General features: G+C 48.2%; 1 protein-coding gene across 1 annotated transcript; it reads left to right on the top strand.

Moving 5' to 3' along the window:
* The first annotated feature begins 1,443 nt into the window (after positions 1-1,443).
* On the top strand, positions 1,444-2,065 carry hamp (hepcidin antimicrobial peptide). Its single transcript, XM_058085657.1, has 2 exons — positions 1,444-1,652; positions 1,720-2,065. The coding sequence occupies exons 1-2, from the start codon at positions 1,566-1,568 to the stop codon at positions 1,891-1,893; spliced, it is 261 nt and encodes an 86-aa protein (XP_057941640.1). The 5' UTR covers positions 1,444-1,565; the 3' UTR covers positions 1,894-2,065.
* The last annotated feature ends 10,654 nt before the right edge of the window (positions 2,066-12,719 follow it).

Genomic DNA, 12,719 nt, shown 5'->3' with positions numbered 1-12,719 from the left:
GGATGTAGCGTGTTCTTATCCTGCCATGCAAAGAACCTTTGAAGTATGGCAGAGGCCGTATGTGTGCGTGTTTGTGTACGTGTGTTAGTGTTTGTGTACGCATGTTAGTGTTTGTGTACGCATGTTAGTGTTTGTGTACGCATGTTAGTGTTTGTGTACGCATGTTAGTGTTTGTGTACGCATGTTAGTGTTTGTGTGCGTGTGTGCGTGTTTGTGTACGCATGTTAGTGTTTGTGTACGCATGTTAGTGTTTGTGTGCGTGTGTGCGTGTTTGTGTACGCATGTTAGTGTTTGTGTGCGTGTGTGCGTGTTTGTGTGCGTGTGTGCGTGTTTGTGTACGCATGTTAGTGTTTGTGTACGCATGTTAGTGTTTGTGTGCGTGTGTGCGTGTTTGTGTACGCATGTTAGTGTTTGTGTGCGTGTGTGCGTGTTTGTGTGCGTGTGTTAGTGTTTGTGTGCGCGTGTTAGTGTTTGTGTACGCATGTTAGTGTTTGTGTACGCATGTTAGTGTTTGTGTGCGTGTGTGCGTGTTTGTGTGCGTGTGTTAGTGTTTGTGTACGCATGTTAGTGTTTGTGTGCGTGTGTGCGTGTTTGTGTGCGTGTGTTAGTGTTTGTGTGCGCGTGTTAGTGTTTGTGTGCGCTAATGCAACCAGGGTGAGCGAGGTTATCGGCGAGGGAGACAGGCTGGCGCGCGGCGGCGTGTTCCTTTGCTAATTGAGTCGCTGCTGCCAGTTGATGAGGCCTTTTAAGGCGGAATGAGAATTCAAACGCCTGCTGATTCTATCTGCACTTTATCACCCCCCCCCCCCATTTCTCTTATTTCATTTCCACTATTATTGATCTCTGCGTTTATCTGCTGGCCGCCTCTTCCTGCAGCGCAGCCTCCCAGGTTAATTAATCTCCAGGTGATTAATCTTCAGGTGTTTATCACACGTTGTCGGCGACAGAAGGAAATAAAAAGCAACTTTTGGATCTTCTTATGCTCATCATCTGCTGTGCTGCAATCCAAGCGTTTCTGAGGAGAGATACGTTGGCCACCTCCACGCCGCAGGGAACGTCCTGTCCTGGGAACGCCACAATTCCTTCCTTCTTACGAACGTGCTCACCCTAACGCCGGCCTCGCGTGTATCCAACCTATACGACACCGACAGCTAATGGCCCTCTGTTGCTAGCCAAGCCGTGGGGGGCCCACCCCGGTACAGTATGTGGATCAGGGGGTGGGGGGCATATCCTAACGTCAGTGAAGATTCCCGTTGCGAGGACATGAATGCCAATCAGCACAAAAATATCAATAAATCCAAAACCTGCGAAGGAGCGAGGGGGTCAAAACTTCCCCCGCGGTGACGTTAGGTAACCTCTGTCAGGAGGGGGCCGGGCCATGCCGCCCCTCCCCGGGCTGCGTGATGGCAACGGAGGGGGGGTAGATAAATAGCAGCGAGGAAGGTCGCCGGACCACAGGAAGCCCCCCACAGGACCCTGAACAGAAAACAGCGTGGTGCTCGGCTGTGACCCCGACCCCCACCTCCAGCATCGCCGAAGCCCCCCCACCACTACTTCCACTAACCATGAAGGCATGTAGCATTGCAGTTGCAGTGACACTCGTGCTGGCCTTCCTGTGCGCCCCGGCCACCTCTGCGGTCCCTTTCAGCGGGGTAAGAAGCCGCCTTGTTGTGGTGGGCGTGGTTGGGGATTGGCCTTAAACGGAACGTACCAACGCAGGTGCAGCAGGTGGAGGAGGCAGGAGGCCACGCTCCGGCGGCAGCACTTCCAGACGTGCCATCACAGATGGCGTACGGCGTGCGACGGCGGCGCCAGAGCAACCTGTCGCTGTGTCGCTGGTGCTGCGACTGCTGCCAGGCCTACAAGGGGTGCGGCTTCTGCTGCAGGTTCTGACAAGATGCTTTTTTGGCTTTCCACGCGTGACTCCGCCTCGCAGATGTTTTTACTTCCGTTTGCTCGCACTGCAGACAAAAGTGGCTGAGAAACGCTACCGTATTTATTGGATGGCTTTTCGTCCTTTCCAAGCTCTGCTACTTTTGGGGAGGAATAAACGATTGAAGCATGATGGCCGCTTCTCGCTTTATTGAAGCCATTTCACGTACGTTCACATCATAAGCCGCACCATCGCTGGGTTTGGAGTTTGGATCAAACATTCCTACTTTTTTCATGCCAATGTTGCTTTTGCAATGCTAACTTTATTCCCGTACTATTTTAACTTTATTTTTAAGACAATTTATTTGGAGTCAGTTTTTCATAATATTAGCTATAGTTTCATAATATGTGCATGTGTTTATGTATTAGGGGTGTGCAACCTAGCCCGTATTGGGCGCAATAAGCCCAAGTGGTTAGCCTCACAGCTAGAAGACCCGAGTTCAATCCCACCCTCTGCCATCTGTGTGGAGTTTGCATGTTCTCCCCGTGTATGAATGAATAGGTATGAATCCATCCATCCATCCATCCATCCATCTGGCAACCGGTGGTTGCGTCCATCGTATGCGTACATTGCGTCCATTGTTTATATTGCGTCCATTTCTGTGCAAAACTGAGTAATAAAGTCCCGTCATGTAGCGCTGCAGAGGAATTGTGCATAGATCCTGTCAGTGCATCCAGCGCTGCCGCCCCTCCCCTTCTGGGCAGGCTTTGACTGCAGGGGATGATATCAAATGTGGACGATATGAAACAATACGCAGCACCACTGGAATGCAGAAGGAGACGCCCGGAAATGTGAAACCTCTTTTCAAGACAACAAGACATCTTGAAGCGCATGCAGAGCTAAATGAATGTCCAGGATGCTCAGCACCCCCCGCCTCTCCCCAAGACAGCTGGGATAGGCTCCAGCACCCCCGTGACCCTCGTGAGGATAAGCAGTAGAAAATGAATAATAATAATAATAATAATAATAATAATAATAATAATAATAATAATAATAATAATAATAATAATAATAATAATAATAATAATAATAATAATAATAATATTATAATACTGTATGCCATCCTCATTGCAACTTGCTCCATTTTATTCAACCTTATTTTAGTCTTACTGACTCACAATTGATCTCATAGAACGAGGCTCGGCAACCCGCGGCTCTTTAGCGCCGCCCTAGTGGCTCCTTGGAGCTTTTTGAAAAATGTTTGGAAATGGAAAAAGGGGGAGGGAAATATATATTTTTGTTTTAATATGATTTCTGTAGCAGGACAAACATGACACAAACATTCTTAACGTTTTCCAATGCTGTCAAAACGTGTAGAATAAATATTAAAGTTAAACATTTCTGTCACGGAAGATTTACGTCATAGCCTGCGACACACGTTTCTATCAGCAGGGCGGGATGCCAGGTAGGTGCCTGTTGGAAACAAACCGGTACCGGCGGCTGTGTGATGGGCCATGGATTCCAAAGGGAAAACGAGAAAATTAACCGAGGAGAACAGAGGATTCAACGTTTCCTGGACCCAATCATTTGCATGCATGGCATTCATCTTACATGCCCGATGTTGGGAAGCTGACCAGTCATGTCCGAAAACGGAAGTGCCATTAAACGGTAAGAACACAATCCTGGCATAGGCACATATTCAGTAAAAAGTGGCTGTTTTTATAAAGTCTTTTCCTCACTATATATTTGGAATGACACGTTGGGATATTATTGTTTTGTTGCTCGGGTGTTACAGGCACTTGTCTTGGACAGCTATGTAGGGTGGCCTTGCATGACCTTTGAACCAGGAAGTTCGTCCGGTGTGAAATGCCTCGGGGCTGGAATGTTAAAATAAAGTTGGTTGGAAGCAACAAGTAACATTTTCCTTCTCTCGCCCTTACTACGGTTGGGGGCTGAATAACACTGACAAGTTAACACGTTGGTTAGCTTAGTAGCTTAGTTACTTTATTCATCTACCTACCTGATAAGCTAACACCAGGATAGCTAGGTTGGTTAGCTAGATACTTTATTCATCTACCAACCTACCTGACAAGCTAACACCAGGATAGCTAGGTTGGTTAGCTAGATACTTTATTCATCTACCTACCTGACAAGCTAACACCAGGATAGCTAGGTTGGTTAGCTAGATACTTTATTCATCTACCTACCTGACAAGCTAACACCAGGATAGCTAGGTTGGTTAGCTAGATACTTTATTCATCTACCTACCTACCTGACAAGCTAACACCAGGATAGCTAGGTTGGTTAGCTAGATACTTTATTCATCTACCTACCTGACAAGCTAACACCAGGATAGCTAGGTTGGTTAGCTAGATACTTTATTCATCTACCTACCTACCTACCTGTTTGATGCCCAGATAAGGGGCATGCAATGCACATTCCATTTTGTTGTTTTTTCGAATCCTCAAAATAAAAATGACATCAAAAATGGGATTTCTTTATTGCATTTCTTTAATTTCATCAAAGCAATGACACGTAATTTATGAATATAGTTCGATTCCACCCTCTGCTGTCTCTGTGTGGAGTTTGCACGTTGTCCCCGTGCATGCGTGGATGAATGGATGCTGTCATGCCAGGTTTTGGTTGTGCTTGGGGGGGTCCAGCACGTTGGAGACGTCAGTGAATGGAATCCATGGTGACATTGATCTGTGGTGCTTGGGGACTTGAGAGAAGCAAAGTAATGAAAGATGGGAGGGGGTCACGAAGAATGAAAGGAGAAGATGTCACATCTGAAGGGCGGAGCAGAGGGAGGAGACACCAACGCAAATAAAAGAAATGGACATGAGTGGAAAGATGGCGGACTCGGGAGAAAGCGGCCTTGCCAAGTGAAGGCCATGAAATGCGCGGGGCCCGGGGGGGAGGGGGGGTCGCTGGAGCGTGTCCTGCATGGGGAATGAGGGCGCAGCTAAAAAGAAGAGACAGTCAGGGCCCATTAAGCCAGGATAGTGGCGCGCCCTCCCCTTTGGGGGTGCGGGGGGGGGGGGGGTGGAAGGAGAGAGGAAGTGAAAAGTTTTAGGGGCTGACGCAGAAACCAGACAGGAAGTGAAACCCTCAGCTGAGATGCTGAATATGAAATATCGAAGATACTGAAAACGATGTCGCCCCAAAGGATCCAACGCCTCCACCCCAGTCCTGTAGGTGGCGACATACACAGGCAGTGGCTGGCTCACCACCCCCACTTGGCCTCAATGCAAGTGGACTGGAACGAATCGCTGCAATATCAACTTACGCTAGACCGGGGGTGAGCAAACTACGGCCCGGGGGCCACATCCGGCCCACCAAGTGTTTGAATACGGCATGCCCGTTCTTTCCAAAGTAAACATTTAACCTCATCATCCAAGCTGGCATCATGGCTTCAGCCAACTTTGGATGCTTTAAGTAGCCGTTTTATCAGCGTGGTTATTTGGCGTGGTGTGCGGGTTACAAAGTGCTCCTGGCAAAGGCTCCCAACCCACATACTTTTATAGGTACTGTACCTCCAGGTGGACTGGTACCTGCACATACTTTTATAGGTACTGTACCTCCAGGTGATCTGGTACCTGCACATACTTTTATAGGTACTGTACCTCCAGGTGGACTGGTACCTGCACATACTTTTATAGGTACTGTACCTCCAGGTGGACTGGTACCTGCACATACATTTATAGGTACTGTACCTCCAGGTGGCCTGGTACCTGTAAAATATATCGTCTGGCCCCCCATACATTTTATTAAAGCAATGCAGCCCGCGAGTCCAACATTTGCCCAACCCTGCTTGAGACCAACATTGTAGGGTGGGGGTGTCCAACATGCGGCCCAAGGGCCATTAGCAGCCCACGGATGTCTTTGTTGTCCCTCAACACATTCTAAAAATACTTGATAGTACGAGAATAAAGTCCCCCAGTCCAGGGTGGACCCCGCCTCCCGCCTGAAGACAGCTGGGATAGGCTCCAGCACACCTGCAACCCTGGTGAGGATCAGCGGTAGAAAATGGATGAATGAATGAAAAGTCCCGTTTTAGGAGAATAATGTAATAATATGAGGAAAATCAATTTAATGAAATATTCCAAAAAATAGATGTTATTTTTAACAACATTATTATTATTTTTAAAATATCAAGAGCAAAATGGCGGACGAGTGGTTAGCGCGCAGGCCTCACAGCTAGGAGACCCGAGTTCAACTCCGCTTTCCAAAAACATGCTAGGTGAATGAAGTTAATGTCCCTGCATGTCAAAGGGTTCGAGTCCCAGGGTTGTGTGAAGCTCAGGTCAGCTTGCAGCGCCGAGGTAAACCATGCAGTCCTTCTGCAGGTGTGAGAAGAAGCCCTGGTCCCTCAGGTGGTTTACGAGGTGTAAAGAAGAGGTGCACTGAGCTGCACAACCAGAAGAGATCAGACGCAGCAGAGGTGCTGGGCTCCATTGTTCTCCTAATACAAGCAATTTTCTCCCCCGCTCTGCTTCTTCTCCTTTTCTTTGTGCTTTTTGATGACAAGCTGTAGAGTCGGTCCTAACATGATCCCTTATTTCATTCTAGACCTGCGACACGTCACGGCCCCGCATGAGCTCCTCTACTGCATTGTCCCCAGGAGGCGGAGCTCATAGCCCAACATCACTCCTCTTGCTCAAAGAAAGCTTCCAAATATGTCATCATAGAGACCCCCCCCACCCCCCCAGAGAAGCAGGTTGGTAAAAACACGGGACTTGATGGAAACGTCCTTTGTGCCAGCAGACGGCAATCCTCCGTCCTCCTGGTTGTGCATCTTTCCTTCGTAGGCCTCTTCAGTGGCGGGATCTATGATGCTGACCCCCCTCAGTGGATGAATGTGGTCTCCACATCAAGGCCTTTTCCGTCACATCTTCAGTGAAGGTCAAAGTCATCTTCAGTGTGGTTTCCATGCTTTTATGTATATGCATATATTATTATATTATTATATATATTATATATATATTATTATTATTATTATATTACATATATATTACTAGTGACAAAAAGAGACCTGGGTTCAATTCCCCCCATCTCTGTGTGGAGTTTGCATGTTCTCCCCGTGCATGCGCGGCTTTTCTCCGGGTACTCCCCCCTCCCACCGCCCCCCATTCCAAAAACATGCTAGGTTGATTGGCCACTCCAAATTGTCCATAGGTATGAATGTGAGTGTGAATGGTTGTTTGTCTATATGTGCCCTGGGATTGGCTGGCCACCAGACCAGGGTGTCAGAATCAGAATGAGACTGCTCCAGCCTGCCCCCCACCCTGGTGAGGATAAGCGGCATAGAAGGTGGATGAATGGGACACTTTAGAATGTACGGAGCCGGGTTTTTCTACATCATGATGTGAGATGTTGTTGGGAATGGGTGCCACACGAGAAGATAAGAAGAAGCTGAAGGTGTCCTGTTATTTTTAGTGGCGCTGGAATAAGAAGGTGTTGCACGAGCCACGTGTGACTGGAAGATAAATGACCTTGCCAAGACGCCAGATGAGCTGAAAATGAGTCGCTTTGCTTTGCAACGTCCTCGCTGCTCTCTTGTGGCTCCTAAATGATCCCAGAGAAGCAAAGCACAAAAATATCTCAATGCTTTGTGTGCCGTGCAGTTGGCCGAGCTGTAATAATAATAATAATAGTGATACCAATAATAATAATAATAACAAGAAGGCTTCAGTTTGTTTAGCCCATTTAGGAGAAGGAGGATTTTCATGTTTCCGATCTTTGCTGTTCTTGCTTGTTTTCGATGAACACGGTTGATTCTCTGCCGTAATTAGACGTAATGACTCCTGAGCGCTCCAGCGGCACGTTTAGCGTCCAATTTCTTATTGGCGTCGACATCATAAGACCAAAGTAGAACATTGTTCCTGTCAGCAGAGCACATGCAACGCAAACCAAAATACCACCCCAGTCTTCACGCAGTCACCTCATGCAAATGCAAAAACATGGCAGGCTTTTCTTCCCGTGCAGATAAAGGCTGGAAGCTGATTGGACGGCAGGCTCAGCCCCGGAGGAGGCGCCCCCAGCTAGAATTATACACCTCCTCTCTCTGCAGATTAGAACTTTTGGCCTCCAGAAGCAGGCGGAGCATTCCGACACCTGCTGCACGTCTTCAGCTCCTTCTGGACTCCACTTGGCAACTTCTTCTTCTGGCCCAAAAAGTACGAGGAGGTCAGCCACACTAGACTGTTATCAATCCAAACTATCACCACGAAACAGGAAGTAACTGGTGCTCACACCAACATTGGGACAGGATGAGAGTTGCTCGGGACTCCAGGGTTGCTGTGCATCCTTTCCACAGCAGGTGGTTGCTGTTAGCTATGAAGGTATGAATGCTATGCTGCTCTAAAACTGCTCTTTTGGATCCCCCGTCGCAAAAATGTCTGCTCGTAGCGATGCTAAATGCTAACAGGAGGAGAGAATATCAAGGTCGCTGATTGGACAGAAGAGAGTGGCGTCCAAGCGAGCTTTCTTTGCTTCCCTCGTGGAGGCCCGGCGTCACGCCGCTTGAAAGACGACGGCCAGAAGATCCTCTGCTATTTTTCTGTCAGCTGGAAGCGTTTCCGGCGTGTTCCTGCTCAGGAAAGGACGAGTGAACAGAGCTGTCTTTTTTCCAAAGGAAGGAGTTTTCCAAAGGTCACATTCACACGCGCTGTGGGCGTCTGGTGGGGAAAATGTTTTTAGCATAATATTGTCTGCCTTTTTTTCCAATCGATACAATCAATTACATTTCATGGTGTGGGGAATTGTGGAGAAAATGCTCTCAAGCTGACATTACCAGCCCAGCGTTTCCAGCATGCAATTATTATTCATATTTCATTTTATTGTCCTGCCAGAAAAACATTGAATTGCATGAATTGCACTTTGTGACTCCGGTGGCAGGAAGTAATTGACTTTCAAAAGCCCCCGGCTTGAATCTATAAGAGCCTTCACCTGATTGATCGCCATCGTTAATGCTTTGGAATCTTTCTGTACGTTCATGTAAACGTCAGGAGTGGCGGCTCTAGCTTCGGCCATACGGCCGATTTCCCGGGGCGCCATTCTCCTGGGGGGGGGTGCTTCCAGGGTGATGTGTGGCAGATGGGTGCCCTCTACTGGCGGGATACTCACACCCCCCACCCCCGTACTGCTCAGATGTCATCAAATGTCCATCACTTCACCTAAGCAGACATACACAAACCAACACAAGCAAAGCAAAGCAACCCAAAGCAAAGCGTTACAGCATGAAAGCGTTACAGCATGAAAGCGTTACAGCATTAAAGCATTAAAGCATTAAAGCATTAAAGCATTCATCCTTTTTCTACTGCTTAGCCTTTCCAGGGTTAGACATGTTGGCCTTGGGCATTGGGCATTGGGCATTGGTCATTGTACTATCCTCAAAAGTCAACTTGCAATCCTGGCATGTCGTGTCTCGTGATTGTCTCCCCATTGTTTAGCATCACTTTGTGGGATGCTAAACACACACCTACCCCGTTTGGATACCCGCTTCAATCAATTCAAATCCATCCTTCCATCCATCCTTCCTTCCATCCATTCTTCCCTCCTTCCATCCTTCCCTCCATCCTTCCCTCCCTCCTTCCATCCATCCTTCCCCCCTTCCATCCTTCCATCCATCCATCCATCCATCCCTGTGTAATTCCCTGTACTGAAGGTATCCAGTGGAGGGACATGTTGGTGTCCTTTATTGGATTTTTCCCAGATGGAGTTATCAGTCAACAAAGCTGTGTCAGTTATTCTTTACAAGAAAATTGAATGTCAAAGCAGAGATGACTTATTGGTGTGATTATCAATACATAAACATCAGCACATTGATTTCCTTCCTCCACCCAAAAAACACGCTGGAGGCCTTAAAAGGTCGCATCTGTAAGACCAGAGTCACATGACTCCTGTGTACGACACAGGGAATGCTGACTTTTTCCTTTTCATATTGTTTGTAACTGTAACTTTAACTGTAAATGTAACGTAAGAGTAAATGTAAGTAACCATAGCGTAGGAGTAAATGTAACAGTAACGTAAGAGTAAATGTAAGTAACCATAGCGTAGGAGTAAATGTAACAGTAACGTAAGAGTAAATGTAAGTAACCATAGCGTAGGAGTAAATGTAACAGTAACGTAAGAGTAAATGTAAGTAACCATAGCGTAGGAGTAAATGTAACAGTAACGTAAGAGTAAATGTAAGTAACCATAGCGTAGGAGTAAATGTAACAGTAACAGTAACGTAAGAGTAAATGTAAGTAACCATAGCGTAGGAGTAAATGTAACAGTAACGTAAGAGTAAATGTAAGTAACCATAGCGTAGGAGTAAATGTAACAGTAACGTAAGAGTAAATGTAAGTAACCATAGCGTAGGAGTAAATGTAACAGTAACGTAAGAGTAAATGTAAGTAACCATAGCGTAGGAGTAAATGTAACAGTAACGTAAGAGTAAATGTAAGTAACCATAGCGTAGGAGTAAATGTAACAGTAACGTAAGAGTAAATGTAAGTAACCATAGCGTAGGAGTAAATGTAACAGTAACGTAAGAGTAAATGTAACAGTAACGTAAGTGTAAATGTAAGTAACCATAGCGTAGGAGTAAATGTAACAGTAACGTAAGAGTAAAGTGTAAGTGTAACTGTGACCGTCACACCAAGTGGAGTAGGAAGATTTGATTGGGCATGCAGAGCTAGATAAAGCTGCTGAAAGGCAGTCACTGCCATCTTGTGGAGTTGGTAAAAACTCAAAACAACAGGAGGTTGCCTACAGCCACAGGCGATTCGCTAATGAGAGAACCCGGTGGTTACTTTTGGAGACCAATGAGAGGAGGCCTTGGGGTCAACTGGAGCATTTGGTACGTTGGGGAGCGTTGGAGCGTTGTCTGGTATTGGGTAAAAGCACACGAGGCTGCAGCGTAGATTGGGTTCCACTTTTGTAACGCATCCAATCAAGACGTCGTTCCGCCCTCACCCAGTTCGCGAGTCCAGCGACCCCGCCCCATAATGAGCTGCAGGAGCGGGAGGCGGCCAGATAGAAGATGAGATGGATAGGCCGGGCGAGGCGAGGAGGCGGGAGATGATTGCTAGATTGCGTCAGCGGTAACAAAGGCAGAAATCAATTGTGGTGTGAAACAAGAGGAGCCCATCCCTGCTGGAACAAAGGCTGAAGGGACCAGGACGAGATGGAAAGGTGATGCAACAACCGTCGCCTGGAAGATGGCTGGCATCTCCTGCACGCCAGCAGCAGCCAATCCTACACGTGCACGTGCGAGGAGCCCCTACCGACACAAGGCGTCTGCAGCAACTCAACACCAGCTGGGGTGGCGCCGCCCACAAATGCCATGGCACGCCAATCAAACCAAAGTCTGAGTCCACCAGTGCCACCTGCTGAACCAGATGAGGTGGTCAGGATGTCTCTGCTTGGCATGGGCCGGGGGGGGGGGGGGGGGTAGGGACGTCTACTTCCCTGTTTAGGCTGCCCCCCCCACCACCTTGGATAAGCGGGAGAAGATGATTGGATGGATGGATGTCAAAGGACGGCAGTACCAAATGTAGCAAGACAGTTTGGGGTCTGAGTGCCTGATGCAAGGTGTGCCGCAGGTGCCCCCCCACTCCCACCCACCCCCGGGGACTCCAGAAAGGTGCTGCAACCGAGGGGAGAGAGTGGAAGCTCAAACCATGATGGTTTCCTGGATATTATTCCTGCCATGAGGACTCATGTCCCTCGTCCTCTTCATGTCTTCTTCATCCTCATCATCCTCAGGCAAGAAGCACATTGCTGCCATCCTCCTCATTAACCTCCCTGCCCCCCCCCCCCCCCCCCAGCAGAGCACACCATGGAGCGGGATGCTCGCTCGGAGGAGGAATTCATCCTTGTCATCAGTTGAAGAGAAAAGGAAGGCCTGGCTTTGGTGGAGCTGAAGACAAAGAGATCAATGTCCCTTCTTAGCACACAGGACGGCTGGTCTAGCTGGTCTAGCTGGTCTAGCTGGTCAAGCTGGTCAAGCTGGTCAAGCTGGTCAAGCTGGTCTAGCTGGTCTAGCTGGTCTAGCTGGTCAAGCTGGAAGACCTCATCATGGCTCCGCATCCACCATGACATGCGTGGAAAACCTAAATAGCCCAAGATTTGCCCTGACAGAAAAGTTCTGTTGTTATGGCTGGTTGGTCCAGATGGATGGCGTACGTCAATGATGGATGGCGTACGTCAATGATGGATGGCGTACGTCAATGATGGATGGCGTACGTCAATGATGGATGGCGTACGTCAATGATGGATGGCGTACGTCAATGATGGATGGCGTACGTCAATGATGGATGGCGTACGTCAATGATGGATGGCGTACGTCAATGATGGATGGCGTACGTCAATGATGGATGGCGTACGTCAATGATGGATGGCGTACGTCAATGATGGATGGCGTACGTCAATGATGGATGGCGTACGTCAATGATGGATGGCGTACGTCAATGATGGATGGCGTACGTCAATGATGGATGGCACTCACCGCGCTGGTGGCGTACTGTCCTGAAGACTTTTTAATTAGTGGCAGGGGGGCCAGAGGAGGGGCAGCGGAGTCAGGACTGACGAGGGGGTCCATCAAAAGTTGTGGAGGAAGCGTGTTGCCTCCATCTTGCCCTGGTGGAATATGCCGGGTACCCCCCCCCCCCCCCCCCTTGCTCCGTGCGTCTTCATTCATGCTCAACACCATCCTTGTCTGGCTGCACGCATGCTAGCAGCAATTAGGAGCCTGACGAAGATGGAGCGCCACAATTATACGCTAGCACTCAAGATGGAACATTTGTCTTTGGAATCACTTTTATACCCCCCCCCCCCATGAAAGATGGACATCAAA

This window comes from Doryrhamphus excisus, chromosome 10 (assembly GCF_030265055.1).
Source record: "Doryrhamphus excisus isolate RoL2022-K1 chromosome 10, RoL_Dexc_1.0, whole genome shotgun sequence".
Lineage (NCBI taxonomy): Eukaryota > Metazoa > Chordata > Actinopteri > Syngnathiformes > Syngnathidae > Doryrhamphus > Doryrhamphus excisus.
The sequence above is the reverse complement of the archived record's forward strand: the minus strand, read 5'-3'. Positions and strand labels throughout refer to the sequence as shown.

Coding starts and splice junctions, on each gene's coding strand:
- hamp (XM_058085657.1), top strand. CDS start 1,566: ATGAAGGCATGTAGCATTGCAGTTGCAGTGACACTCGTGCTGGCCTTC. Junction 1,653..1,719: donor CTGCGGTCCCTTTCAGCGGG/GTAAGAAGCCGC, acceptor GTACCAACGCAG/GTGCAGCAGGTGGAGGAGGC.